At 40.7% G+C, this 26674-nt stretch overlaps 1 protein-coding gene across 8 annotated transcripts in view; it reads right to left on the bottom strand.

Moving 5' to 3' along the window:
* Positions 1-22433, bottom strand: part of LOC307169567 (uncharacterized protein) — a 199603-nt gene extending 177170 nt beyond the window's left edge. For 2 of the 8 annotated variants that reach the window (XM_079890299.1, XM_079890300.1), the window contains exon 1: positions 5438-7465. In XM_079890299.1, coding sequence (XP_079746425.1) covers positions 5438-7335 — 1898 coding nt within the window. In that variant the 5' untranslated portion in view covers positions 7336-7465. Of the gene's footprint in view, positions 1-5437; positions 7560-18087; positions 18344-19416; positions 19596-20860; positions 21285-22149 lie in introns of those variants that run through there. The other 6 variants (XM_079890296.1, XM_079890297.1, XM_079890298.1 and 3 more) reach the window with 6 other exon arrangements.
* Positions 22434-26674: the final 4241 nt, after the last annotated feature.

Below are 26674 nucleotides of genomic sequence, written 5' to 3'. Positions count from 1 at the left end.
ATATATATTTAATTTCTGAATTTTCAGACTATATTTTCCCTAGTTTTGGCTAGCTTTTGACACCTTACAGGAACAATTGCCTTACAATATCCCTAACATTCGTGTAACTTATATGCTCAAGTGTGTAGCTGTTGACTATTAAAAGCGTGTAGGTAAGTGGTCCAGGGGTAGAACTTCTGCCTAGCGTGTAAGAGGTTCTGGGTTCTAATCCACGCTTATATATTTTTTTTTCCCTCAAAACCGATTATGTTTTTCAGTGGTTGTATATCAGGCAGTGACACTTTGTGTGCATTTTTTTTCTAATTTCACCGGAACGAATAGAGAGTCTCTCGCGCGCGTCCGAGTGAAGACTGTGCGCGAGCCAGAAACAAACATAGTATCCGCACCACTGATCGCAGCGGCAACGTGCACTTTGGTCAGTTGATTTAAAACAAAACAACACATTTCATAGCTAGATCGCCTCTTATTTAAAAAACGAACGAAAAGAATGCTCTGCTAGTTAACTGGAGATGTTTTGTTTATTTGTATTGGTACATTCGTGCCGCGAGATGTTTCAAAAGTGGTGGGGACAATATTGACCTTAGAAAATAGTGGTGAGGACATGTCCCACCCGCAAATTAAGCCTATGCATAGACATAATATTTTACAGATGAAATGTAGCCTAATTGTGTTTACATCATAATAATATAAAAGTAGCCTACCTATTCTTGTGTGAAATTACAAAAAACGTTTTTTTTTAATCCGTGGCCATTAGTAATTGATAATGATAATACAATTTATTTAATTGTGTTGTCAGCATGCTCAAGTTTTTTTTGTTTTGTTTTTTTACAGATGTGACAATGAACAAGTCCAAGCACCTGTCCCAAAGAGAGCCAAGGCAAACAAGCAGGCAAGCAACAGGCAGTCCACTCTGACATGGAAAACATGAGTTGTTTGAACATTGCTTTGTTTATAGCAGACTGATTATTTTTTTATTTTGCTCACATTTGATTTGCTTAGAGCAAATTTCGAAAATTTAGTTCCTCCACATAGAGGAATTACAATAAAACAGATTGAAAAACAAAACCTTTGAATCTCCTCTACTTCTTCCAGGCTCCTTCACTTGATGGCCATTGGGGGAGTGTCTGTCACACCCCTGGTCTGAATCTCATTAATATTGATAGGCCATTACCACTCCCACGCATAAACCTCTTCTGACAAAAAAACTGACTTGCAAAGTTTAAATAAATGTATTGTTTTATTTGAATTAGGCAGGATGATTTTCACATCATTTTGAAGCCAGAACTCGAAGCAACAACATCCATTAGTCAAAAGTCTTGTTGACAAATATTTAGTATGTGTTTTGTGTTATTTTGTCTTATTTCAGCAACTTTCATTTTTATTTTTTTCAATAACCACGCATAAACATTCTCTTAAAAATTCAAACGTATACATGCATCTTGATCACATATTATGGTAGCCCTGTTTGTGCTATATAGAGTGAATTTACACCTTTGCCATTAACATGTTTATAAATAACTGAAAAAAGCACAAATGTCAGAGCATGTCAGAACACCTCCAGGGCCCAGAAAACCCCTCAGACCCCAGAGGGTTAAAAGCTGCTAGATCTGCTTATTTTTTTCAACCCTATTAGAAGAAAATAAACAAAACCCTAGGTATTTATTTTAAAAAGTGGCTAAACTAACGAAAAATTAAATCTTCAAGCCCAGAAGATTGATAATATCAGGAACAAAATTATAACTATGCAACCGTCTACTACAGTATTGCATCAGTGATAGCATTGTAGTCTCCCTGAGAAAAAATTTGATTCATGAAGGAGTGAGGGACGCTGGGCAGTGCTCGGGGTGGGGCTGAAGGGGTGAGGGACGCTGGGCTGAAGGAGTGAGAAACGCTGGGCAGTGCTCAGGGTGGGGCTGAACGAGTGAGGAATCCTGGGCTGAAGGAGTGAGGGACGCTGGGCTGAAGGAGTGAGGAACGCTGGGCAGTGCTCGGGGTGGGATTAAAGGAGTGAGTGACGCTGGGCAGTGCTCGGGGTGGGGCTGAAGGAGTGAGGGACGCTGGGCTGAACGAGTGAGGAATGCTGGGCTGAAGGAGTGAGGAACGCTGGGCAGTGCTCGGGGTGGGGCTGGAGGAGTGAGGAACACTGGGATGAAGGAGTGAGGGACGCTGGGCTGAAGGAGTGAGGGACGCTGGGCTGAAGGAGTGAGGAACGCTGGGCAGTGCTCGGGGTGGGGCTGAACGAGTGAGGGACGCTGGGCTGAAGGAGTGAGAGACGCTGGGCTGAAGGAGTGAGGAACGCTGGGTAGTGCTCGGGTTGGGGCTGAAGGAGTGAGGGACGCTGGGTTGAAGGAGTGAGGAATGCTGGGCTGAAGGAGTGAGGAACGCTGGGCTGAAGGAGTGAGGAACGCTGGGCAGTGCTCGGGGTGGGGCTGAACGAGTGAGGGACGCTGGGCTGAAGGAGTGAGAGACGCTGGGCTGAAGGACTGAGGGACGCTGGGCAGTGCTTGGTGTGGGGCTGAAGGAGTGAGGGACGCTGGGCTGAAGGAGTGAGGAACACTGGGCTGAAGGAGTGAGGAATACTGGGCTGAAGGAGTGAGGAACGCTGGGCTGAAGGAGTGAGAAACGCTGGGCAGTGCTCGGGGTGGGGCTGAAGGAGTGAGGAATGCTGGGCTGAAGGAGTGAGAAACGCTGGGGTGGGGCTGAAGGAGTGGGGTGGGGCTGAAGGAGTGAGGGACGCTGGGCTGAAGGAGTGAGGAACACTGGGCTGAAGGAGTGAGGAACACTGGGCTGAAGGAGTGAGGAACACTGGGCTGAACGAGTGAGGAACGCTGGGCAGTGCTCGGGGTGGGGCTGAAGGAGTGAGGGACGCTGGGCTGAAGGAGTGAGGGACGCTGGACTGAAGGAGTGAGAGACGCTGGGCTGAAGGACTGAGGGACGCTGGGCAGTGCTTGGTGTGGGGCTGAAGGAGTGAGGGACGCTGGGCTGAAGGAGTGAGGAACACTGGGCTGAAGGAGTGAGGAATACTGGGCTGAAGGAGTGAGGAACGCTGGGCTGAAGGAGTGAGAAACGCTGGGCAGTCCTCGGGGTGGGGCTGAAGGAGTGAGGAACGCTGGACTGAAGGAGTGAGGAACGCTGGGCAGTGCTCGGGGTGGGGCTGAACGAGTGAGGAACGCTGGGCTGAAGGAGTGAGGAACCCTGGGCAGTGCTCGGGGTGGGGCTGAACGAGTGAGGAACGCTGGGCTGAAGGAGTGAGGAACACTGGGCAGTGCTCGGGGTGGGGCTGAACGAGTGAGGAATGCTGGGCTGAAGGAGTGAGGAACGCTGGGCTGAAGGAGTGAGAAACGCTGGGCAGTGCTCGGGGTGGGGCTGAACGAGTGAGGAACGCTGGACTGAAGGAGTGAGGAACGCTGGGCAGTGCTCGGGGTGGGGCTGAAGGAGTGAGGGACGCTGGGCTGAAGGAGTGAGGGACGCTAGTCTGAAGGAGTGAGGGACGCTGGGCTGAACGAGTGAGGAACGCTGGGCTGAAGGAGTGAGGAACGCTGGGCTGAAGGAGTGAGAAACGCTGGGCAGTGCTCGGGGTGGGGCTGAACGAGTGAGGAACGCTGGACTGAAGGAGTGAGGAACGCTGGACTGAAGGAGTGAGGGACGCTGGGCTGAAGGAGTGAGGGATGCTGGGCAGTGCTCGGGTGGGGCTGAAGGAGTGAGGGACGCTGGGCTGAAGGAGTGAGGAACGCTGGGCTGAAGGAGTGAGGAACGCTGGGCAGTGCTCTGGGTGGGGCTGAAGGAGTGAGGGACGCTGGGCTGAAGGAGTGAGGAACACTGGGATGAAGGAGTGAAGGACACTGGGCTGAAGGAGTGAGGGACGCTGGACTGAAGGAGTGAGGGACGCTGGGCTGAAGGAGTGAGGAACGCTGGGCTGAAGGAGTGAGGAACACTGGGCAGTGCTCGGGGTGGGGCTGAAGGAGTGAGGGACGCTGGGCTGGAGGAGTGAGGAACACTGGGATGAAGGAGTGAGGGACGCTGGGCTGAAGGAGTGAGGGACGCTGGACTGAAGGAGTGAGGGACACTGGGCTGAAGGAGTGAGGAACACTGGGCAGTGCTCGGGGTGGGGCTGAAGGAGTGAGGGACGCTGGGCTGGAGGAGTGAGGAACACTGGGATGAAGGAGTGAGGGACGCTGGGCTGAAGGAGTGAGGGACGCTGGACTGAAGGAGTGAGGGACGCTGGGCTGAAGGAGTGAGGAACACTGGGCAGTGCTTGGGGTGGGGCTGAAGGAGTGAGGGACGCTGGGCTGAAGGAGTGAGGAACACTGGGCAGTGCTCGGGGTGGGGCTGAAGGAGTGAGGGACGCTGGGCTGAAGGAGTGAGGAACGCTGGGCTGAAGGAGTGAGGAACGCTGGGCTGAAGGAGTGAGGAACGCTGGACTGAAGGAGTGAGGGACGCTGGGCTGAAGGAGTGAGGGACGCTTAGCAGTGCTCGGGGTGGGGCTGAAGGAGTGAGTGATGCTGGGCTGAAGGAGTGAGGGACACTGGGTAGTGCTCGGGGTGGGGCTGAAGGAGTGAGGGACACTGGGCTGAAGGATTGAGGAACGCTGGGCAGTGCTCGGGGTGGGGCTGAAGGAGTGAGTGACGCTGGGCTGAAGGAGTGAGGAACACTGGGCAGTGCTCGGGGTGGGGCTGAAGGAGTGAGGGACGCTGGACTGAAGGAGTGAGGGACGCTGGGCTGAAGTAGTGAGGGACGCTGGGCTGAAGTAGTGAGGGACGCTGGGCAGTGCTCGGGGTGGGGCGATACCTCCGTGATAATTAATGTGATATGGCTTAGCTTGTTAGTGAACTATGGCTCTGTGTAGTAAATGCCGCTCCATCTGAAAGCAGGTGATGGCGATTTACTACTAATCAAGAAACGGCTTTACTGACGAGATGCACATAACAATGTCATGCGATATATCATCCAGCCCTAAATAAAGGCCTTCTGAAGCGAGGCGATGAGTGTGTGTAAAGTAAACAAAGTAAAATTCTAGTTTCCGATAAACTTTTTGCGCTGCGCAGCTCAAATGAGTAGCATGGTTTCATTCTGCTTTCGTTTGACGTGTGATGTTTCTCGTATGCGGCAGAAATGGCAGATCTCTCTTTTAAAAAAGGTCGCAAAATGTGACCATTTACTCGCAGTCTAGAGCCCTGTATAGTGCTGTATTTCTGCTTTACATGAGCGCCACCTGCTATCAGAGAGCGAATTTGTGTTTTTTCTGCATTGATCTGAGCTGACAAAATAGACATTCCTGTTGGTTGAACACAAATTAATAGATATCAATCAACAAAGTGTCCTGTGCTCACCACACACCGGCTAAAGGTGGAGAGGAGAGATTTGGCTATAGGGTGATGTGTGGCTAACTTACACAGAGGAGACTTTGTTGCTCAGCACATGAAAATAAACTACTTACCGTGATCTCAGACTGTGTTTAAGTGGTTTCTCCACTGCATGGATCTTCATGTGTAGCTTTAGGTGACGTTTAATAGTGAAACTTTTCCCACACTGATCACACGTGTGAGGTTTCTCTCCAGTGTGAATCATCTCATGTGTTTTCAGAGTTGATGACTCACTGAATCTCTTGTCACAGTGTGAACACTTGTGAGGTTTCTCTCCAGTGTGGATCTTCTCATGTCTTTTCAGAGTTGATGACTCACTGAATCTCTTGTCGCAGTGTGAACATTTGTAAGGTTTCTCTCCAGTGTGGATCTTCTCATGTCTTTTCAGATTTGCCAACAGATTGAATCTCTTGTCACAGTGTGAACACTTGTAAGGTTGTTCTCCAGTGTGGATCCTCTCATGTCTTTTCAGATTTGACAACAGACTGAATCTCTTGTCACAGTGTGAACACTTGTAAGGTTGTTCTCTAGTGTGGATCATCTCATGTGATTTCAGAGCTGATGACTCACTGAATCTCTTGTCACAGTGAAAACACATGTAAGGTTTTTCTCCAGTGTGGATCATCTCATGTGTTTTCAGAGTTGATGAGATCCTGAATCTCTTGTCGCAGTGTGAACACTTGTAAGGTTTCTCTCCAGTGTGGATCCTCTCATGTGATTTCAGATGTACTAGCTGACTGAATCTCTTGTCACAGTGTGAACACTTGTAAGGTTTCTCTCTGCTGTGGAACATCTCATGTGTTTTCAGATGTCCTGATCGACTGAATCTCTTGTTACAGTGTGAACACTTGAACGGTTTCTCTCCGGTGTGGATCCTCATGTGAACATCAAGAGTTGATTTGTATTTGAAATTGTTTCCACATTGATGGCATACATATGGCTTCTCTCCAGTGTGTACTCTCATGTGTAGCTTCCGGAGACTTTTAGTAGAGAAACTCTTTCCACACTGATCACACATATGCGGCTTCTCTCCAGTGTGGATCCTCTCATGTGTTTTCAGAGCTGATGAATGACTGAATCTCTTGTCACAGTGTGAACACTTGTAAGGTTTTTCTCCAGTGTGGATCATCTCATGTGTTTTCAGATGTGCTGATCGACTGAATCTCTTGTCACATTGATCACACTTAAACGGCTTCTCTCCAGTGTGTACTCTAATGTGTTTCTTCAGGTCACTTTTAATAGAGAAACTCTTCCCACACTGATCACACGTGTGCGGCTTCTCTCCAGTGTGGAACATCTCGTGTCTTTTCAGATTTGCTGATCGACTGAATCTCTTGTCACAGTGTGAACACTTGTAAGGTTTTTCTCCAGTGTGGATCCTCTCGTGTCTTTTCAGAGCTGATGAATGACTGAATCTCTTGTCACAGTGTGAACACTTGTAAGGTTTTTCTCCAGTGTGGATCCTCTCGTGTCTTTTCAGATGTCCTGACAGACTGAATCTCTTGTCACAGTGTGAACACTTGTAAGGTTTTTCTCCAGTGTGGATCATCTCATGTGTTTTCAGAGATGATGAGTGACTGCATCTCTTGTCACAGTGTGGACACTTGTAAGGTTTTTCTCCAGTGTGGATTCTCTGGTGCAGTTTTAAACTGTGTGCTGTAGTAAAAGTCTTCTCACACTCAAAGCACATGTACTCTCTCACAACAGAGTGAATTTTCTGATGTGTGTGTAAATACAGCAGAAGTGAAAAACTCTTTCCACACACAGAACATGAATGTGGCTTCTCCTTCATATGAACTCTCAGGTGTGTCTTCAGGTCTGATGCACTAAGAAATGTTTTGCTGCATTGATCGCATGAGAACGGCTTCACTCCGGTGTGGATCCTCATGTGACGCACAAGATTTGGTTTGCATGTGAAACTCTTCCCACACTGGTCACATGAGAATGGCTTCTCTCCGGTGTGGATCCTCATGTGAATCTCAAGACTTTGTTTGCTTGTGGAACTCTTTCCACACTGAGTGCAGGTGAAAGATTTCTTGGCTCTTCTTTCCTTTAAAAATGTCTTTTTAGTCTTTGAGCGACTCAAAGGTTTTTCTCCAGGATGGACATGATGTTCCTCCTCCGCTTCACTCAGTTCTTCACTCTCCTCCTCCACTTCACTCAGTTCTTCACTCTCATCGCTCTCTTCCATCAGGCCTTACATGAAAAAAAATTACATTTAATTTTCAGTACATCAAAATAATTTAAAGAGAAATATAAAGTGAAAGGACATGAAAGTGAGCCCTGATGTAATGGTAGAAAGTAGACAACTGCTAAAGATGAGAATACAAGAAGACAAGAAAATAATCTCAATCCATTGTCTCAGTTTTTACACAAACTGTAGCATTGACTATTTTCATCAACCCTGTTACCAAAGTTACTCTAAAGCCCTATTGGCTCGGGATAAGTATGACCTGGTGACCTCTAGTCATTTGTAATAATTGCGGAGGTTTTCCATGATCTTAATCCCGCGCGAATCGGCCATGTCTGTAATTGTAAATTTTTAAAGTAAAAATTCCCCCACAGTTGTGAATTGGCAGGGTCGTATATTATTGTTTTCAAGGTTTTTGTTTCCTGTGCGCTTTATCCATCTTTCGCGAATAATAAAGGCTGCGTAGGGGTGTTTTGGGTGCTGGGTCATATAGATATACACCATACAACTATAACATTTGCAGAAAGAGAATCTTCAGAAGAGCAACAAAAAGAATGATTAGATGGAGATGGGTGACATGTATATCAGCATGCGGTGAGGAGCATTCTTCTGTTTATGATATATCATACAGCTAGACCTTTAACGACAAGACATTTCCAAGCAATAGCCTATTGACATCATATCCGAGAGAAGTCAGTAAATTCAAGTAAAATCACAGGCTTTGTTTATCCAGTGTGAATGAACCACACGAAATGCAGATGTGGCGGGGGGTCATTTCTAAATCACACGAGGTCCCCAGATAATACTAATTCAGTGCGAATAGGGCTTAAGGTGGAGCGCAACTGGAAGAAAACAAAACTAGAGGTATTTCGCATTTCATGGAAGGAGAGCTGGATTGCATACAGAGAGGCCTTAAAAGCTGCTAGATCTGATCATTTTTCAAACCTATTAGAAGAAAATAAACAAAACCCTAGATATTTATTTGAAACAGTGGCTAAACTAACAAAAAATAAATCTTCAAGCCCAGAAGTTTCCAAGCAACACAGCAGTAATGACTTTATGGACTTTATGTACTTCTTTACTAACAAGATTGATAATATCAGGGAGAAAATTATAACTATGCAACCGTCTACTACAGTATCGCATCAGGCAGTGCATTGTAGTCTCCCTGAGGAAAAATTTGATTCATTCGTTGCTATAGGAGAGGAAGAATTTACTAAACTCGTTAAATCATCTAAATCTACAACATGTATGTTAGACCCTATACCGACTAAGCTACTGAAAGAGATGCTTCCAGAGGTCATAGATCCTCTTCTTTTTTCTTTTTTTTTTGGAACATTATATTTATTGAATTTTTAACAAAACAAGCAAGTGATACATTTGACATAAGCTTAATATTTCACAACCTAATCCCCAAAATAAATAGAAAAAAAAAAAAACACACATAACAGAGTAACAAAGACAATGATAATAAAGAACAAAAAAAACAACTTGGCAGTCAGCTTTACTTTCTTAATTTCCTTCATAATGTCTCAGAAACTCAGTTAATGGTGACCATATTTCTTCAAAATTTCCTCCCTTTCCTCTAACAATATAAGTGAGTCGTTCCAGTACAATACATGATGCCATCTCCTTCACCCACATATGATTTGAGGGTGTATCCATTTTCTTCCAGTACAGAGATATTAACCGCCTGGCCTGCAGGAGTCCAAAGTCAATCAGTTTTATTTGTCTGGAGCTAAAAACACAGTTCTCTGGATATATACCCAACACACATACTTTTGCCTCAGCAGGTATGTTTACTCCAGCAATCTTTGACAGAGTCTGCATGACTGACTTCCAATACTGATGTAATTTTGGACAGTCCCATACACAGTGAAAAAGAGTACCCTTTCCATCTAAACATTTACTACAGCTATCTGGGATATTAGGTGACCAACGGTTCAGTTTGATCGGAGTTATGTAGGTTCTCATCAACCATTTATATTGGAGGAGTTTCATCCTAGTATTAATTGACTGCTTTTGGGCTTTTAAACATGCAGCTTCCCAGTCTGCCACCTTTATCTCCTCTTGGATGTCAGATCTCCATGCATCCAGCTTATCAGCGGTGGATTCTTCATCATGTGTTAGTAAAGCTGCATAAAATAAAGAAATATGACCTCTCCTTTCAAGATTTTGCAATATGATATTCTCTAGGTTTGACAGTGTTGGTTCAGATTCAATCTGTTTATATTTCGACATAATGAAATGTTTAATTTGTAAGTGCTTATAGAAATGTTTCTTTGGAATGTTATATGTTTGGCATAACTGCTCAAATGTAAGAAGATTGCCATCCTTATAAAGGTCTGCCAGCTTCTGTACACCTTTATCTGCCCAGATTTTGAAACCCCATCAGCTCTTCCTGCCTTAAAAACTGTGTTGCCCCAAATAGGCGAAAAAGGAGAGATGGGGGGAATACCTCCCATATACTGATGGGCCCTATACCAAATATCAATTGTGTTTTTAAAAAAAAATTTGTCATTTTTCCCAATTTTTTGGGGCATGCGGAATAGATCCTCTTCTTAATATCATTAATTCATCTTTGTCTCTAGGATATGTACCAAAATGTTTTCAGCTGGCTATGATTAAACCACTTGTTAAAAAAACGCAACTTGATCCTACAAAATTAGTCAATTACAGGCCGATCTCGAATCTAGCTTTTCTGTCAAAGATACTAGAAAAGGCAGTATCTTCACAACTATGTTCCTTTATAGAAAGAAATGATATCTGCGAGGATTTTCAGTCCGGATTTAGACCGTACCATAGTACCGAGACTGCTCTCGTTAGAGTCACAAATGATCTGCTCTTATCATCCGATCGTGGTTGTGTCTCGCTATTAGTGTTACTCGATCTTAGTGCTGCATTTGACACCATTGACCACAACGTTCTTTTAAATAGACTAGAAAACTATGTTGGCATTAGTGGAATTGCACTAGCATGGTTTAAATCATACTTATCTGACCGTTATCAGTTTGTAGCAGTAAATGATGAGATGTCTCATCGATCACAAGTTCAGTATGGTGTACCACAAGGCTCAGTACTAGGACCGCTGCTGTTCACTCTGTACATGCTACCCTCACACACACACACACACACACACACACACACTCTGTACATGCTACCATTAGGATATATCATTAGGAAACATGGAATTAGCTTCCACTGTTATGCCGATGATACTCAGCTCTATATATTTCTTCAAAACCTAACGAAACTTACCAATTCACTAAATTAACGGAATGCACAGCTGATATAAAAAATTGGATGACTCTTAATTTCCTACTTCTAAATTCTGAAAAAACAGAGATTCTAATTATTGGACAAAAAACTTCCTCACGTAATAATCTAGAATACTGTCTAACACTCGATGGCTGCTCTGTTAAGTCTTCGTTGTTGGTTAGGAACCTGGGTGTGTGTGTGTGTGTGTGTGTGTGTGTGTGTGTGTGTGTGTGTGTGTGTGTGTGTGTGTGTGTGTGTGTGTGTGTGTGCTCTTTGATACCAATCTTTCATTTGAAAGTCACGTGTCTAGTATCTGTAAAACTGCATTTTTCCATCTTAAAAATATATCTAAATTACGCCATATGCTCTCATTGACAAATGCGGAACAATTAGTTCATGCGTTCATGACCTCAAGGCTAGATTACTGTAATGCTCTACTGGGTGGTTGCCCTGCACGCTTAATAAACAAACTACAGCTGGTTCAAAACGCAGCAGCTCGAGTTCTTACCAGAACCAGGAAGTATGACCATATTAGCCCGGTTCTGTCAACACTGCACTGGCTCCCTATTAAACATCGCATCAATTTTAAAATATTGCTGATTACTTACAAAGCACTAAATGGTTTAGCTCCGCAGTGCTTGAGCGAGCTCTTAACGCATTATACTCCTTCACGACTATTGCGATCTCAAAATTCCGGCCAGTTGATAATACCTAGAATATCTAAATCGACTGCTGGCGGTAGATCCTTCTCCTATTTAGCAACAAAACTCTGGAACAGTCTTCCTACCATTGTCCGGGAAGCAGACACACTCTGTCAGTTCAAAGCTAGATTAAAGACACATCTCTTTGACCTAGCATTCACATAACACATTATAGACTTCAATAATACAATGTTAGGCTGCATAGATTAGGTCAGCCGGAACCGGGAACACTTCCCATAAATCCTGATGTACTCGTTACATCATGAGAAGAATGGCATCTACGCTAATTTTAGTGTCTTTGTTTATCCAGAGGTCTTCCCGCAGCCTGCCGGATCCAGGCCGTATCCAGATCTGACAAAGGACCTTCGCCTGGACCCGATGACAACGCAGTGCTGAAGTGCCAACTAGTCTCTCCCTATGGAGGATCCCTTTACCACTCTACAGATAAAGCGTTGTCGGGAAATTCGTTTCGTTACCCTGAAGTGACAAAATAAAATCACTGAGCATGCAACACAACTTCTCGTCCAGGCCCTGGTCATTTCTAGGCTTGACTACTGCAATGCTCTTCTTTTTTTATATATATGATTTGTTTATTGATTTTTTTACAACACCAAAGACAAACAAACAATCAATATAAAAAAATAAATAAATAAAAATAAAAAATAAAAAAAGCACAAAAAAAGACATCAAAAATTTAATAAAAAAAAAAACCTTAATACAAAAACACCAACACAAAATCTCTCACAGTACTAACAGGTTTAGTATAGTATATAATATATAACAGAGCTTTATGTCATAATACAGAAATAGGACAAGGTCAGCCTTAACTAGGTCCAGCAAGTAAAGTTGAGTAACCTCAAAACTTAGAAAATAATGTGTGCTGCTAACGATAATACCAGTTGAAAACTGAAATACCACTGAAAGTGCAGGGTTGGGTGGTCAGTCAGACAGATGAGACTGCATGCAGCTGCAGAGATTTAACATGCTCAAAAAAGGGTAACCAAATTCTTGAAAATTTAATCATGGAACCACGAAGGCAGTGTTTAATTTTTTCCAATTTAACAAAAAATAAGGCATCTTTTATCCACCGAGTATGAGAAGGGACTCGAGGACCCTTCCAGTTCATCAAAATGCAACGTCTCGCTAGTAGTGTAAGAAAAGCTACCAACTCAGCGAAATGAGATGGCAATGAGAAATTAGGAGGTAAAACTCCAAACAAGCCGATTAGCGGAGAGGGATGGATATTGACAGAAGTAATAGCGGAAAGTGAGTCAAAAACCGACTCCCAGAAAAGAGATAAAGCAGGACAAGTCCAGAACATATGAGTTAGATTAGCCGGTTCTAGATGACACTTGTCGCAGCTTGGATCAATATCAGGGAACATACGGGCTAATTTACTTTTAGACCAATGTACCTTGTGGACCACTTTACACTGTAAAACCCCCTTGGCGAGCACAAACAGATGACGTGTGAACACGTTTCAAAATCGAATGCCATGTTTCTGTCTCTATCTCTATATTAAGATCCCTAGCCCAGGTAATCCGCAGACTATCAGAGTCCAAAGGGCAACATTATAAATCGTAGAGATGGCCCCTCTTTGATAAGGATTGATATTTGATATGGTATCAACAATGGTTGAGGGTGGGATCGAGGGGAATCCCGGAAAATGCTTACGGACAAAGTCACGGACTTGCAAGTATCTGAAAAAGTGGAACTTTGGTAAGTTAAAAACTTGAGTCAATTGTTCAAAAGAAGCAAATGTTCCGTCAATGTAAAGATGTTTAATGGAAATAATCCCGTGGTCCACCCAGGCCGCAAAAGCCTTATCAATGAGAGAGGGAGGAAAGAGGGGGTTAGAATGTACAGGGCATAGAAGAGGTGTTGACTGTAAAGTAAAATGCCGCCTGAGTTGACGCCAGATCTTAAGACAATTTTTAACTATAACATTACTGGAGAAGATTAAAGGTGATAACGAGAGAGGAAGACACAAAAGAGACGTAAGCGAAGTGCTGCCACAAGCAGCCTCCTCGATCCTTAACCAGGGTGGAGGCTGATCGTTGGAACAGCACCAGATTAACATATTACGAACATTTGCAGCCCAGTAATAAAACAAAAAGTTAGGAAGTGCTAAACCCCCCAGCTCCTTAGTTTTTTGTAAAATGCCTTTCTGTATTCTTGGAGTTTTTCCATTCCAAATAAATTGAGAAATAGTGCAATCTAAAGAGTGAAAGAAACGCTTTGGAATAAAAACCGGTATGCATTGAAAAAGATACAGAAATTTAGGCAGTGCATTCATTTTTATACAATTTATCCTACCCGCAAGAGAAAGAGGCAATAGAGACCAACGATGAAGATCTTCGGTCAATCGATCCAACAGAGGAGAGAAATTACAGTTAAAACAGGTCAGAGTAGTTCTTAGTTACGCAGATGCCCAAATAGTTGAATTGATTTAATGATGTCTTAAATGGCAATTTTGAAAGAGGGTAAGCTATGGCTGCGGAATTTATAGGCAAGAGTTCACTCTTATGAAGATTCAGTTTATACCCCGAAACCTGCCCAAATTCCTTCAGTAGATCTAAAACGTGGGGTATAGATCTGTCTGGCTCAGAGACGAAAAGTAAAAGGTCATCAGCGTATAAAGACAGTCTGTGCACAGCGCCCCCTCTTAAAGTAGGAGGGAGTATGCCGCATTGTAAAGATTCGTTAAACATATTTAGCAGCAGTGGGGAAAGTTTCTGTAAATGCTTTAAAAAATTCAATAGGAAAACCATCAGGCCCCGGACATTTCCCATTCTGCATGGAGTGTAACGCGTCTTTAATTTCGTCTACCGTAAAAAGCTCATCCATCCTAGAAGATGTCTCGGGGTCAATGGAAGGAATGTTTAGGGGCCTAAGGAAACTATCCAACTGAGCCTCATCAGATGAACACTCAGAAGTGTATAACAAGGCATAAAAATTCCTGAATTGGTCATTAATAGTTTGAGGGTTAATTGTTGTGCCATTGACAGTATTAATTTTTATGATATGTTGAGCCGAGACAGAATGTCGGATTTGGTGAGCCAATATTTTGCCTGGCTTATCACCAGATTCATAATAGCTATGACGAGACTTAAGTAATGCTTCTATTGCACCGTCGGAAGCCAATATATCAAATTCACACTTTTTAGTAAGCAATTCTTTTATAAGTTCGGGTTCAGGTGCATCCTCACATCTGGACTGCAGGTCAGCCAATTCCCTAGAGATAGAGATACTCCTTTCAACAGTGTTTTTTTTCCGAAAGGCAGAGAAAGAAATGATCTTTCCACGTAAATAAGCTTTGCATGCCTCCCAAATTGTTGACGCTGACACGTCTGAATCAACATTAGTGGAAATGAAAAGATCAATGCGACCATCAATGTTTTTTATGAAATCCGGGTCAGTAAGAAGAAACGAGTTAAAACGCCACGGGGATCGCGTAAAGGACACACCAGGAAATGAGATATCAACTATGATTAGTAGCGTGATCTGAAATAACTATAGGACTGTAGAAACAATTGTTAACAGAAGAAAGAAGCTTGTTGTCAATGAGAAAGAGGTCAATTCGAGTAAAAGTACCATGTACGGGAGAAAAAAAAGAAAACTGCTTATCACTGGGATTGAAGAAGCGCCATACATCCGAGACAGCATACTGCTCCATAAACAGTTGAATAACTTTAGATGATTTAGATGGAGAGATGGGCTTAGTGGATGAGCGATCGAGTGAGGGGTCCAGACAGCAATTAAAGTCTCCACCGAGAATAAGGTGACTAGACACTATATCAGGAATTGAAAAAAGAAAATTTTTATAGAAATCCTCATTATCCCAGTTTGGGCCATAAACATTAGCTAGCGTCAGAGAAATGCCAAAATTTTTACCTGTAACAATAATAAAGCGACCATTGGGATCCGATATGATTTTAGAGACGGACAGAGGTACTGACCTATGCACTAATATTGCAGCCCCACGGGCCTTACTTGAAAATGAAGAATGGTAGAGTTGGCCTACCCATCCTCTACGAAGTTTAAGATGATCAGAAGGTTTAAGGTGGGTTTCCTGCAAAAAAGCAATTTTAGCGTTTAAATGTTTTAAGTGATCAATCACTTTATTGCGTTTAACAGGTGAATTAAGCCCCTTCACATTCCAGCTGACAAACCTCAACCCACCACTAGAAGCCAACTTGGCATTACAGTTTAACATAGAAAGGATATGTTAGAGGTGATATAATCCAACAAATCTGCACCCATGACAGATTCACAGCAGCAGAAGAGAGGGAGGAGCAGGCAGCACACAAAATTAAAGAAAAAAGAAAAAAAAGAGGGAAAACGCACACAGAGCCAAACCACACACACACATACACACACACACACAAAACAAAAACCATACTAACCCCATCCCGGTTGCTGTAGAGAACAAAAACAGCAACGAACACACCTCCGATACAACGATCAGCAAATATTACTACTTCCCTAAAACAATCGCACTGCCCCCACACAAACAAGTGCAATTAAACCTTAAGAGAACAGGATAAACCATATCAAACAACTCGAATAAAACTCATTGAAAGAAACAAGGCCTGAACTTATAAGCCCCGTGAAATCATATATAGTCAACAGAAAATATACCAAAACAGCATTCACCTTAAAGCCGGTGTACGGTGCAAAGATGCATGTTATAAGAAACTAAACACACAAGACTTATATAAAAATAAAAATATATATATACACATATCCTATATTACCTATATGCATAAAAAAAAAACGAAACATGCATTTACCGTCCGTAATAAGGCAGGAAAAAGGTCAGCACCGTTTTAGCAACAACAGCTGCAGACTGAAAGTGCCAATTTGCTAGCTTACGAGTTCTTATTTAAGTCCTGGTCCTGGATGAATTTAACAGCATCTGAAGCGGACTGGAGCCATGTTTTATCTCCGTTGGGTAGAGTGATGCGCAGTCTGGCCGGGTAAAGATGTGCCGGCTTAAACCCGCGCTTGTATAGCTCCGTCATGGGACCTCTGTCCTCGGCGCGCTGCTTCAGCACGTCGGGGCTGTAGTCGTCAAACAGACGAATCGTATGGCCTTTATAAAGCAGGACACCCCGTTTACGAGCCTCGCGAATTACGACGTCTTTAACTTGGAATCGGTGGAAACGCAAGATAACAGGCCGCGGTCTTCCTCCCGGAGCCGGCTTAGGAGCGAGGCTCCGGTGCGCACGATCTAACTCAGGGGGCGAAGTGAGGACCTCCGTACCACAAACATCAACAAGTAGTTGAGAAAAGAACGTTGATGGACGAGGACCTTCAATCGATTCAGGTAGGCCTATAATCCGAATGTTTTGACGTCTGCTACGTCCCTCCAAATCAGCTACTTTGAGTTTGAGCAACTCGTTGTCTTTCTGCAAAGCGGAGTAGGCGCCCTCGAGATGCTGAAGTCGTTGGTCAACTGAAGTGGCGTTAACTTCCAGAGAATCAATGCGTTGCCCGTGATCAGTAATGGTGGAATGAATGCTGTCCAGGACTTCCAGCATGTGCAACCAAACCTCTACAGATGATCCAGAACGCTGCAGCTCGTCTCGTCTTCAACACGTCACTCCTCTGTTCATCTCTCTGCTCTGGCTACCTCTCACTGCTCGCATCAAGTTCAAGGCATTGACGCTTGCTTACAGATTATCACAGGCTCAGCTCCTCCTACTTTCACTCACTCCTACAAGCCTACATCCCTACCAGACGCCTACAATCGGCCAACGAGCGACGTCTCATGGTTCCATCACAGAGAGCCACAAAATCACTTTTAGACAGCTGAAAACCCATCTCTTCCGCGAGCACTTAACCGCGTAGATTAAAAAAAAAAAAAAAAAATGAAAATCCCTCTAAAACCTCACTTATCGGGCTTATGCTACTCTGAATAATGCCTGAACTTCGTATCTTGAGCACTTCTTGCGTTGTTTTTGTTTTTGCCTCTTCAAGATGACTCGCTTAATCTAGTCCTAATTTGTAAGTCGCTTTGGATAAAAGCGTCTGCTAAATGACTAAATGTAAAAATGTAAATGTAAACGTCTTAGCGGCCCCTAATTTAATAACAAATGATCGTTGCGACGGAAGCGAATCAATCAAAACCAACTTTAGCTGGAAAATAACTTTACTAAAGAACTGCTATAAAGCCAAAACAATCTCTGTTACCATAAATTATACGTTTATCTCTGTAAAGCTGCTTTGAGACAATCTACATTGTTAAAAGCGCTATATAAATGAAGATGACTTGACTTCAGATGAATCTCCGTAACTATGAATAACTTGTATGATATTTGACAAATACTACTTTATCAGTAACTTGGTGTTTACTGACTATCCCTAAAAAAAAAAAGTTAAAATAGTATTTAGCTTGATCTGATGTTGACAATCAATATAAAAGTGTCTCAAACCTCTCTCTACTGGCCATTTGCTGAAAATCTGTAACCATTTCATAGTTGAACTGTGTGTCTAAATGTGATGAAGTGCTTGAATGTTTCTAACATGGATGTTCTTCAGCATCATGAATGAATGAGGAATAAACACCAACCTCTTTGTTCTTCAGGATCTTCAGTGTGTTTCATTCTGCAGGGTTCTGGATCACTCATGTTCTCACTGTCCTCTTTAATGAACTCAGTCTTGGCAGATTTCTGCTCTTCCTGATGCTCTGATGCTCGTCTTCACTCGTGGCTGATGGGAATTTACAGCATTTATTGGAGAATTACTGTGGGAGGAGCTTCACTGATGATGTGACTGCAGTGGGAGGAGCTTCACTGATGATGTGTTGCAGTGTGGGAGGAGCCAATCTGCCAAAATCAAAAATATCAATTACTGAGTGAGTTTGTTTTTATAATAAATGACACCAAGCATTTATGTCTGTCTATTCATCGTACAGTAACTGATCTCAATTAATTAATTATTTTTATTGCTAACCCATAACATTATTCTGCTCCTTCATTAAAGGTGCATTGCGCAACATTTCATGTTAAAAATACCCGTTTTTCTAACCCATACATGCTTAAACAATTGCCTGATGGGCTGAATGAGCCCTTCTCTGATGATCCTGTACAGTAAAATAAATAAGAGGGATTCGGGACGGAGTTTGAGACTGGGCGTGACGTCATGCGTGTTCACGCTCACCTGGCTGTGGGCTATGTCTGGCAGGTTTGTGTATTCGCCGCCATTCTCTGTATCAGCGAAGACAACTCGAGCGACAAAACTAGAAGATGGATTCAAAGAGACCGGCTTGTAGTCCATTTCAAACCCCAACGCAAACTCCACGTAAGACAAAGAAAAGAAAACCCTAACCCTTGCCCAGGGACAGCAGTTGAAAAGTATGGACACATTTCACATAAATGTTCGTCAGTGTGTATTGTCCCTGTCAAAATATCTACTAAATAAATTGAGTGTGATACTTCATTCTTGAGTGTGATATAAAATGCTGATATATAAGTTAGATAATTAGACACAAATTTTGAGCAAATTACTGCCTAATTAGGATGTATTGCTACTTAGCAGATCAATAAAACAGGCTAAACCCCCGCAAATCTCTGCCTGTTTGGCTTTTACGGTAACGTCATAGTGCCATTTGATTGTTTATTACCTTGAGACATTTGAGTGTACTTTGTTGACCAACTGTGTATGGTATGATTATTATTGTGAGCTTGAACTTGTACTGTTCATGAACGTGTTTCCATATTAATACAATCATAAGTGGATACAGTAAACACATAACACAGTTCAACATGGAGATAGATGTAAACAAAAACCGAAGTTTTCTACTACCCCCGTTTTCCCCTCACACATACTGTGTGTACTTTACTCAAATGCCTTTCCTTTCACATATTTAAAACAACTTGCAGATTTATAACTTTATTACCTCTGAAGACATTATGGCTGTAAACAAAAGATTTGAGCGGCTGATGCTCCTTTGGTTATGAACAGCTGGTGCTCGTGCAAGCGTGCACACCTCTGGTTGCAGTTTCGCTTGTCGCCAGAGGGGGCATAGTTCTGCAAAAACTCAGAGACTTGCGCAATGCACCTTTAACATACAGGTATCTAGAAATATAGAAAATAATTTAAATCATTTAAATTCTTCCAAATATAAATAAGTGGTAAGAAAAACAGCTAAAAACATAAACACAATAATAAATGTATAGTAGCCAACAAATCCCCTCAGTCTGCTGACACCAATGAAATGAGCTTTAAGTGGCAATTTACAGGAGATCTGCAGACATCAGCATAATAAATGAGGTGAAAACAGGAACTATTGTCATGAAATAGAGTTTTCAGCAGATCTGTTAATATTGATGAGCCTCAGACTATCAACACTCATTCAACAGGCCATTCAGGATCATCAGCAGATCATCTCACTTTATTCAGAGTGTTTGCTGTCGATTTGCTTACGATTTTTTTTTTAACTTTATATTTTCTAAAGTTATATATTTTTAAAAAATGATATGTGTTTCCCTTTTCACATAAGATATATTTTATTCAAAATAAACCTTAATTTTTGTAAATATTTAATTATTTGTCTCTCAGTTTGACTTGCCACCCCGTCACACTGACTTTTGTTGTATCTATAAATAATGTACTGTAGCTTTAAATGACATCACAAAGCAGAAGTGGCATCATTGGAGCCAAAAGCAGCCAAGTACTGACATTCCTCTACATTCTTTATGTGTTGATTTGTCATGTTTGGCGGGTTAAAGTAATCATCATGCTAAATAGAGAGCAAAAGCAATGATATTTCAGAAAGCATGTGTGTATGCTAGGTGAGGAACTGGACCACATGGGAGATCTGCGGCCATTTTGGGCTGAAACCGACCACCCTGTCACATGTTTTATTATGAAGTGGTGGTAAGGGATGTGCGGGGTGGGTTTTTTCTGTAAGGTTTTTTTTTTTTTTTTTTTTTAATCATTTGTTTTCTGTTTTGTTCATTCACTCACTCACTTATTACTCACTATCTCTTTAACTCACCAAACAGAAATGATTTGCATGTGCTCCATTAAATCTCCAGCTTTAATGTTTCCCTCCCCCAGTTTTATAAAGTTTAAAACAAGCATGTCATATAGAGAGACACTTTGTCCACACCACCCCGTCACGGGGCCATTTTGTTAAAAATGTATGCAAAAGAAACGAAATTTGACATAAATTAATGTTAAATGATGTTGAATGATGTTCTTGTTGTGTGAACAAATCAAATAAATGTAACTTTATTTGTATTTTATAAGTGTATTTGTTTTTTCAGTACAAACAATGAGGCCATTGAAATGTCGAATTCATATTATTTCAAGATAAAAACTAAGACTTTCATGCTTACCCTCCAGCAGAATCTTTCGCTGTCCTTGGTCTTGCAGGATATACTATAACGCTCTGTCTATTACATATAGAACTGTCTTTGTAAGCAGAAGTAAAACTTAACAGTGTTTGCCTTATTTGAACAAAAGATAAAAATACTACAGTGATTAATATTTGTAGCAAATCATCAAGAGGTTACAGGTTATAATACTTCAGCGTATCAGGGCAGTCCTGTGTGAGTGGAGAATTACACAGGCTATTTACCTTAAAGCAGTTCCAGCAATAGATGTAAAAAATAACTTGTCCTCATCTGAGCTATTCAAGTTAAGATAATACAGCAGAGCAATATCAGCAATTTAAAGAGTCTCAGTTAATAAACTGAACTGGAAGAGAGCTGATTTCTCCCCAGGGATGCACACGACATCAGAATCAAAAATGCAACAACTAACAAGTAAAAAAATTAGTCATATTTATAGGGAACTGGGTTACACTGTTCCTGTGCAGTTTCTTGGGGTTTTTCCAGAGGAACTAAATCATGTGACCTCAGCCTTCTATTGCCCCAGCGGGCTTCTGGTGTCGACATCGTTCCCCATATATGGGCATTCTTCCGCCTGTGTAAGTGTGTGTGTGTGTGAGTATCTGGAAGTGTATTTGTAGGTTCATAATATCTTTCAAAACTCAAATAATTCCCTGCACACACACATGTTGTCCGTGACGGGGTGGCACAAGAAAGACTCCCTTGCCTGGATAAAAAGGATTATATTATTAAGGATTTTGTGCCTGAGGTGGGAAATGTGTTTTTGTCTTTAAAGTTGCAAGTTTAGAAAAAAAAAAAAGTTTGTTCTTAATGAAAATTGCAAAGTGGAAATGGCACCGTTGCGTAGAATGACTCAATAAAAAAGCACTATTGTTCCAAGAGTAAAACGCTATTCATATTTATTAGTATTGGTTTCATGTCTCACGTGGCTCGTCATGTAGAGCATTTAGCAGAATCTGTTCCAGTATGACACTTGAGATCGATTCACATTCATTCCCTTCACAGATCTTAAACTTTGACTTTCGTGCGAGACAATCACACAAACGAACTCAACATCGCTGAGGTCTGAATGAACTCCACATGTTCTCCTCATGCTCGCTGCTGCTGCTGCACTAAATGTTTATTTCAGAAGGAGACGCCAGAAAAGACGCGCAAGTATCGCTGTGATCGATGAAAACAATACAGAAATGAGCCTGTCGCTTAAACAAACTGTATAAAGTGTGTGTGATGGTTGAGTAAATATGAGAAATACCGTGAACTGCTGCTCTCCTCACCTCAGAAGACTCGACGCGGAGACCCGATGAGGGAAGAAGAGCCTAGTGTTTCCATACGTCCCCTTCTCCAGGACACGTCCGGGATTCAGCTTCTGCTTTCTCCAGTGCTGGTGATGTTACATCTGACACCGAAGCTTCAAAGCGCGCATCGAGAACGCAGCAGTCTCTCATGAAGCGGAGCGCGCACTGTGTTCAGAGAAACACGTGATCAACGAAGACCGAAGCCTCACTACTAGGCTTGTTTGAGATGCGCCTCGCCTCGCCTGAGATGTAGAGATGTATGCGAGAGACAGTAGGCGCTGCAGTGAGGAGAGGAGGAGTGAAAAAAGCGCAGGCAAGGCGGATGTCGCGGGATTCACGCTCGTGCACGGTGTTGGTAATACACTGGATGTAATTGAATGCTGTTGCTTTTATATTAAAATAAATATAATGAACAAGTCACCCAAAGTACTTGTTATTTAATTACATAGGGGAGAGCGGGGCACAAAGTAACGCTTTTTGACTTTCTCAGTTTGTGTAAATCTACTTATCAGAGTATTTATTTTTTCCCACATGTCTAGTACAATCATGTGGTTTTGTTTTATTAATACAGTATATACTTTTTTCTGGATATATACCCCCAAAGAATGGAAGTGAAATGTGACAACATGCCCCATAGGTGGGGTACATTGTAACATGTGAGGGGCACATTGTAACATGACCATTTAAAATGTTATCTGATCTAATAAATAAAAAAATACAAGACAAACTAAAATATATATTTTTTTCTAAATAAAATACAATTAAAAAAACTTTTTCAGATAAAATAATGACAATTTTTAATAATTAAATATAAACTCATTTTTGAGTTTTGACTACGAACACAGGAAAACACAGCTATACAACATAGTTCAAAACAAATAAATAATTAGTAATTTCTGAACATTGACTCTCAGTCTTTATTCACCTTTTTCTCACGTTTTCTCAATAAAATTAATAAAAGTAGGCTATATAATATAATAGCATATTTCTAATAGGGGCACATTGTAACGCAGTGTGACAACATGCTGGCTAGTGTCTTCTGCTAGTTAGCGAAGCATTAAAGAACATATTGGAGATTAAAATAATATCAGATTTGTCTCATTTAAAATAAACAAAAAATAGAGATGAAAAATTAACTTAAGAAATTTACTTTTGCTATGGTTTAATACATTTCTATGGATATCTTCCAAAAAAAAAAAAAAAAAAAAAAAAACCTTTTGGCGCAAATTTTTTCTCTATATAGTGTTGCTATGGCAACTAGTAAATACACTAAGTTTCGTCATCCTAGCATGTGTGGAAGTATTTAAAACAAGTGTGTTACAACTAGCCCCGCGTTACTCCCCTACCCCAAAGACGTGTTTATCAATAATTTTTACTTTAATTACATACATGTTTTATATATATATTTTTTATATATATATAAATATGACAACAATCAAATAACCCATAGAGATCACACTGTCAGAGAGTTTGGGAATACTCACACATAATTTAAACTCGGGATTTTAATCCAAATGATGATAATTCACTGCATTTCAGACACAGTTCCGAAAGTGTGTTGAAAAATGCAAGCATTGGAGAACAAATCTCGTTAAAAAAATCAATAACAAAAACCGGCGTGCTTTAAAATTTAAAATCAGCTGCAACAGGTTTGTCCGATGTCTTCATGTAATACAGTGAATTATCATCATTTGCGTAAAATCCCTCTATTAGCCTGAAGTACACTGAGGTGCTGTCACCAAGCGTTAAACAATAACTTCATCTATTCTGTGTCTTAAGTAGGTACACAGGTATAGTAACTACAATAAACATTAGCCAATAGATCTTAACTAAAATTACCATGGTAAACCGATAATAAGATACGATTAGAGTTAGCATTTAATATTTTTTTAATACTGCCAAATCATTCATAAACTCATACATAAAGGAATGCGCATGCTCAGGCTTGAATCGTCTAGGCCAATGAGATTGCTGTTTTTTTTTTCAAACACAACAAGAAATTATTTAAACAATCATGTACTTGACATATAACCAAACCACTAAATCGTGTACATAAAACAAAACAGTTAATCAATAAATTGTACAAATATAAATAATAAGTGAATAGGCCTACATAAATAAAAAATCTATAAATGAAATTTTTTATAAATTATCAAATGTTTTTGATTAATAAAATTTGAAGAAATAAAAAATATATATAATATGCTTATATAAAATAATAAAAATGAAGGAAGATCCGCACATGAATATCGGCCAAAAAGCTCACAAGATTTATTTACAGAGGCCACAAATAAAGTGCTGAAGTGCAAAACCCTTCATCAGTGCAATGTGTTACCAAGCTCAACACCTGCAATCATTTACATACTCATTACCGTAATACATGTAACATATCACAAACTGATTTTATCCCATATCAAGACACATTTTTACATCAACTACATGATTATACATGAATATCACAAAAATCCTCCTTTCCAAAACCAATCTTTGGTAACATTTAGAAAAAAATGATTAAATTTATCAACATAAACATACATATACTCGTTGATTATCACACACGATCATCCTTATACATCACATGCTAAGACATGGGGATGCATACAAAAACATTTAAAGAAAATATTAATAATAAAAAACAAATTGAGAGTGTTTTCCTCATTCATACCCAAAGGATATAAACATTTTAGGTCAAAAATCCATTTACATTCCCTCTGCAAAAGCCTCCGCTGCAAATTACCACCCCAGCGTATTTGTGTTATCTGTTCTATGACAACGAAATTTAAATCCGAGATTGAATGGGACATCTCGTTAAAATGATGTGCGACAGGATATTTTTGGTCTTTTCTTCTGATAGTGCTCATATGTTCAATGATGCGAGTCTTAATTTGTCTGTTTGGCTTACCTACATATTGTTTGTCACATGGACAAGATATACATTGGTGGAGGCACAAATAGTTTAATCTTGTATGTACGATTCGTTATGCACTGTAAATCCTAACGCTCAAAATAATTAATTGGTTTGAGTAGGACAAACTTAAATTAAACTAATTAGTTAAGTCAAATGAACTTTTAGGAGTATTTAGCACTTTCTTTTTCTTTCAAGTTCACAGAACTGATATATTTTAAGTAAACTGAACTGTTTCATTGTTCTGAGTTTTCTGCAATTATTTATTTTAATTTAGATGAACTTAAGTTTAACTGAAACGACTGGGATGTCTATTTCCCAGCATGCTTTACCGATGGCACTCGAATGTTTGTACATTAATAATTATGTACAATATATATATATATATATATATATATATATATATATATAATTGTATCAAAAAATCACCAGTGTTTTTCAGATATGAGGGAAGATGTTCAACCAAAGGTCTTAAAATACGATCTACATACTCTGATATAGGTTCCAGTAGACTATCATTGGAAGCTACAATAGGGCGCCCCGGCGGTTTATTTACAGATCTATGTACCTTAGGTAGAGCATACATGACAGGCGACGCAGGAAAATCATTAGTCAGGAATTTTAACACAACCAAACCAATCCAACCAGGCTTTGTTGTTACCATGATGCTGATCATCAACTCTCTCTGTCAACTCAGGCTTTACATTGAGTTTAGCTGTGACATCAGTAGCGAACAGCCAATCACAGGCTGAGAAAGAGTGAAACCGCGATTCACTTCTCTCTTCTGCGGAATATTACGAGATTGAAAAATATTAAGAATTTTAACTAATTTACACAGCAAGAAGAAAATAGCTGTCTATGAAAGAGTATTGCGAGATGATATTGCGAGAATTTAACTTTTAGTCATTTTATTGCTTAATCTGTTGATTCTAAAGCGTATTTATATTACCTTTATAAATATATTCCTTTAAACTGTGCCTAAAAATAATTGATAAACTAAATTTTGTGTGTGATCGATTAAAATAATTACATAAATAATATCTAAATCATACAAAATTATTATTCTGAATAAGTGTTAGCACTAAAAGCCAGACAGTTTTGTCTTTACAAATCATTTGCTATGTAGTGACCTTTAATTTGGAGTAGAAATAGGGGGAGTGGCTTTATCATTTGCTCACAGCTGATTGGTCCAATTTCGGTTTGAGATCTCTTACCTGGAACATCATGCTAATAAGCTTGGTATGATTTGTGTTGAACAATTATTTGAGTTTGAAAGGTGTGCTTTAACATTTGTAATTTATTGTCAAGGCATTTGATTTGGTTGATTATACAGTAGTCAACATTTGAATTGGATCAAAACAGTTCTTCAAAGTCGTTTTAAGACAAGAACGGGAATTGTTCAAATTCATGTTTAACTTTGATGAAATGTTTTGATCCACTTCAAATGTTGACGACTGTAGTTAATATGGTGATGGTGAATGTGACAATAAATCATAACTTTATTTATATTAATGCATATTTGTTTTGTTTCAATCTACCTTTTAAAGATTATCAGCTACTGTACTGCTAAATAAGAAGTCAATAAAAACAGTAAAGCTC

Source organism: Squalius cephalus (genome assembly GCF_949319135.1).
Source record: "Squalius cephalus genome assembly, chromosome: 1".
Lineage (NCBI taxonomy): Eukaryota > Metazoa > Chordata > Actinopteri > Cypriniformes > Leuciscidae > Squalius > Squalius cephalus.
The sequence above is the reverse complement of the archived record's forward strand: the minus strand, read 5'-3'. Positions and strand labels throughout refer to the sequence as shown.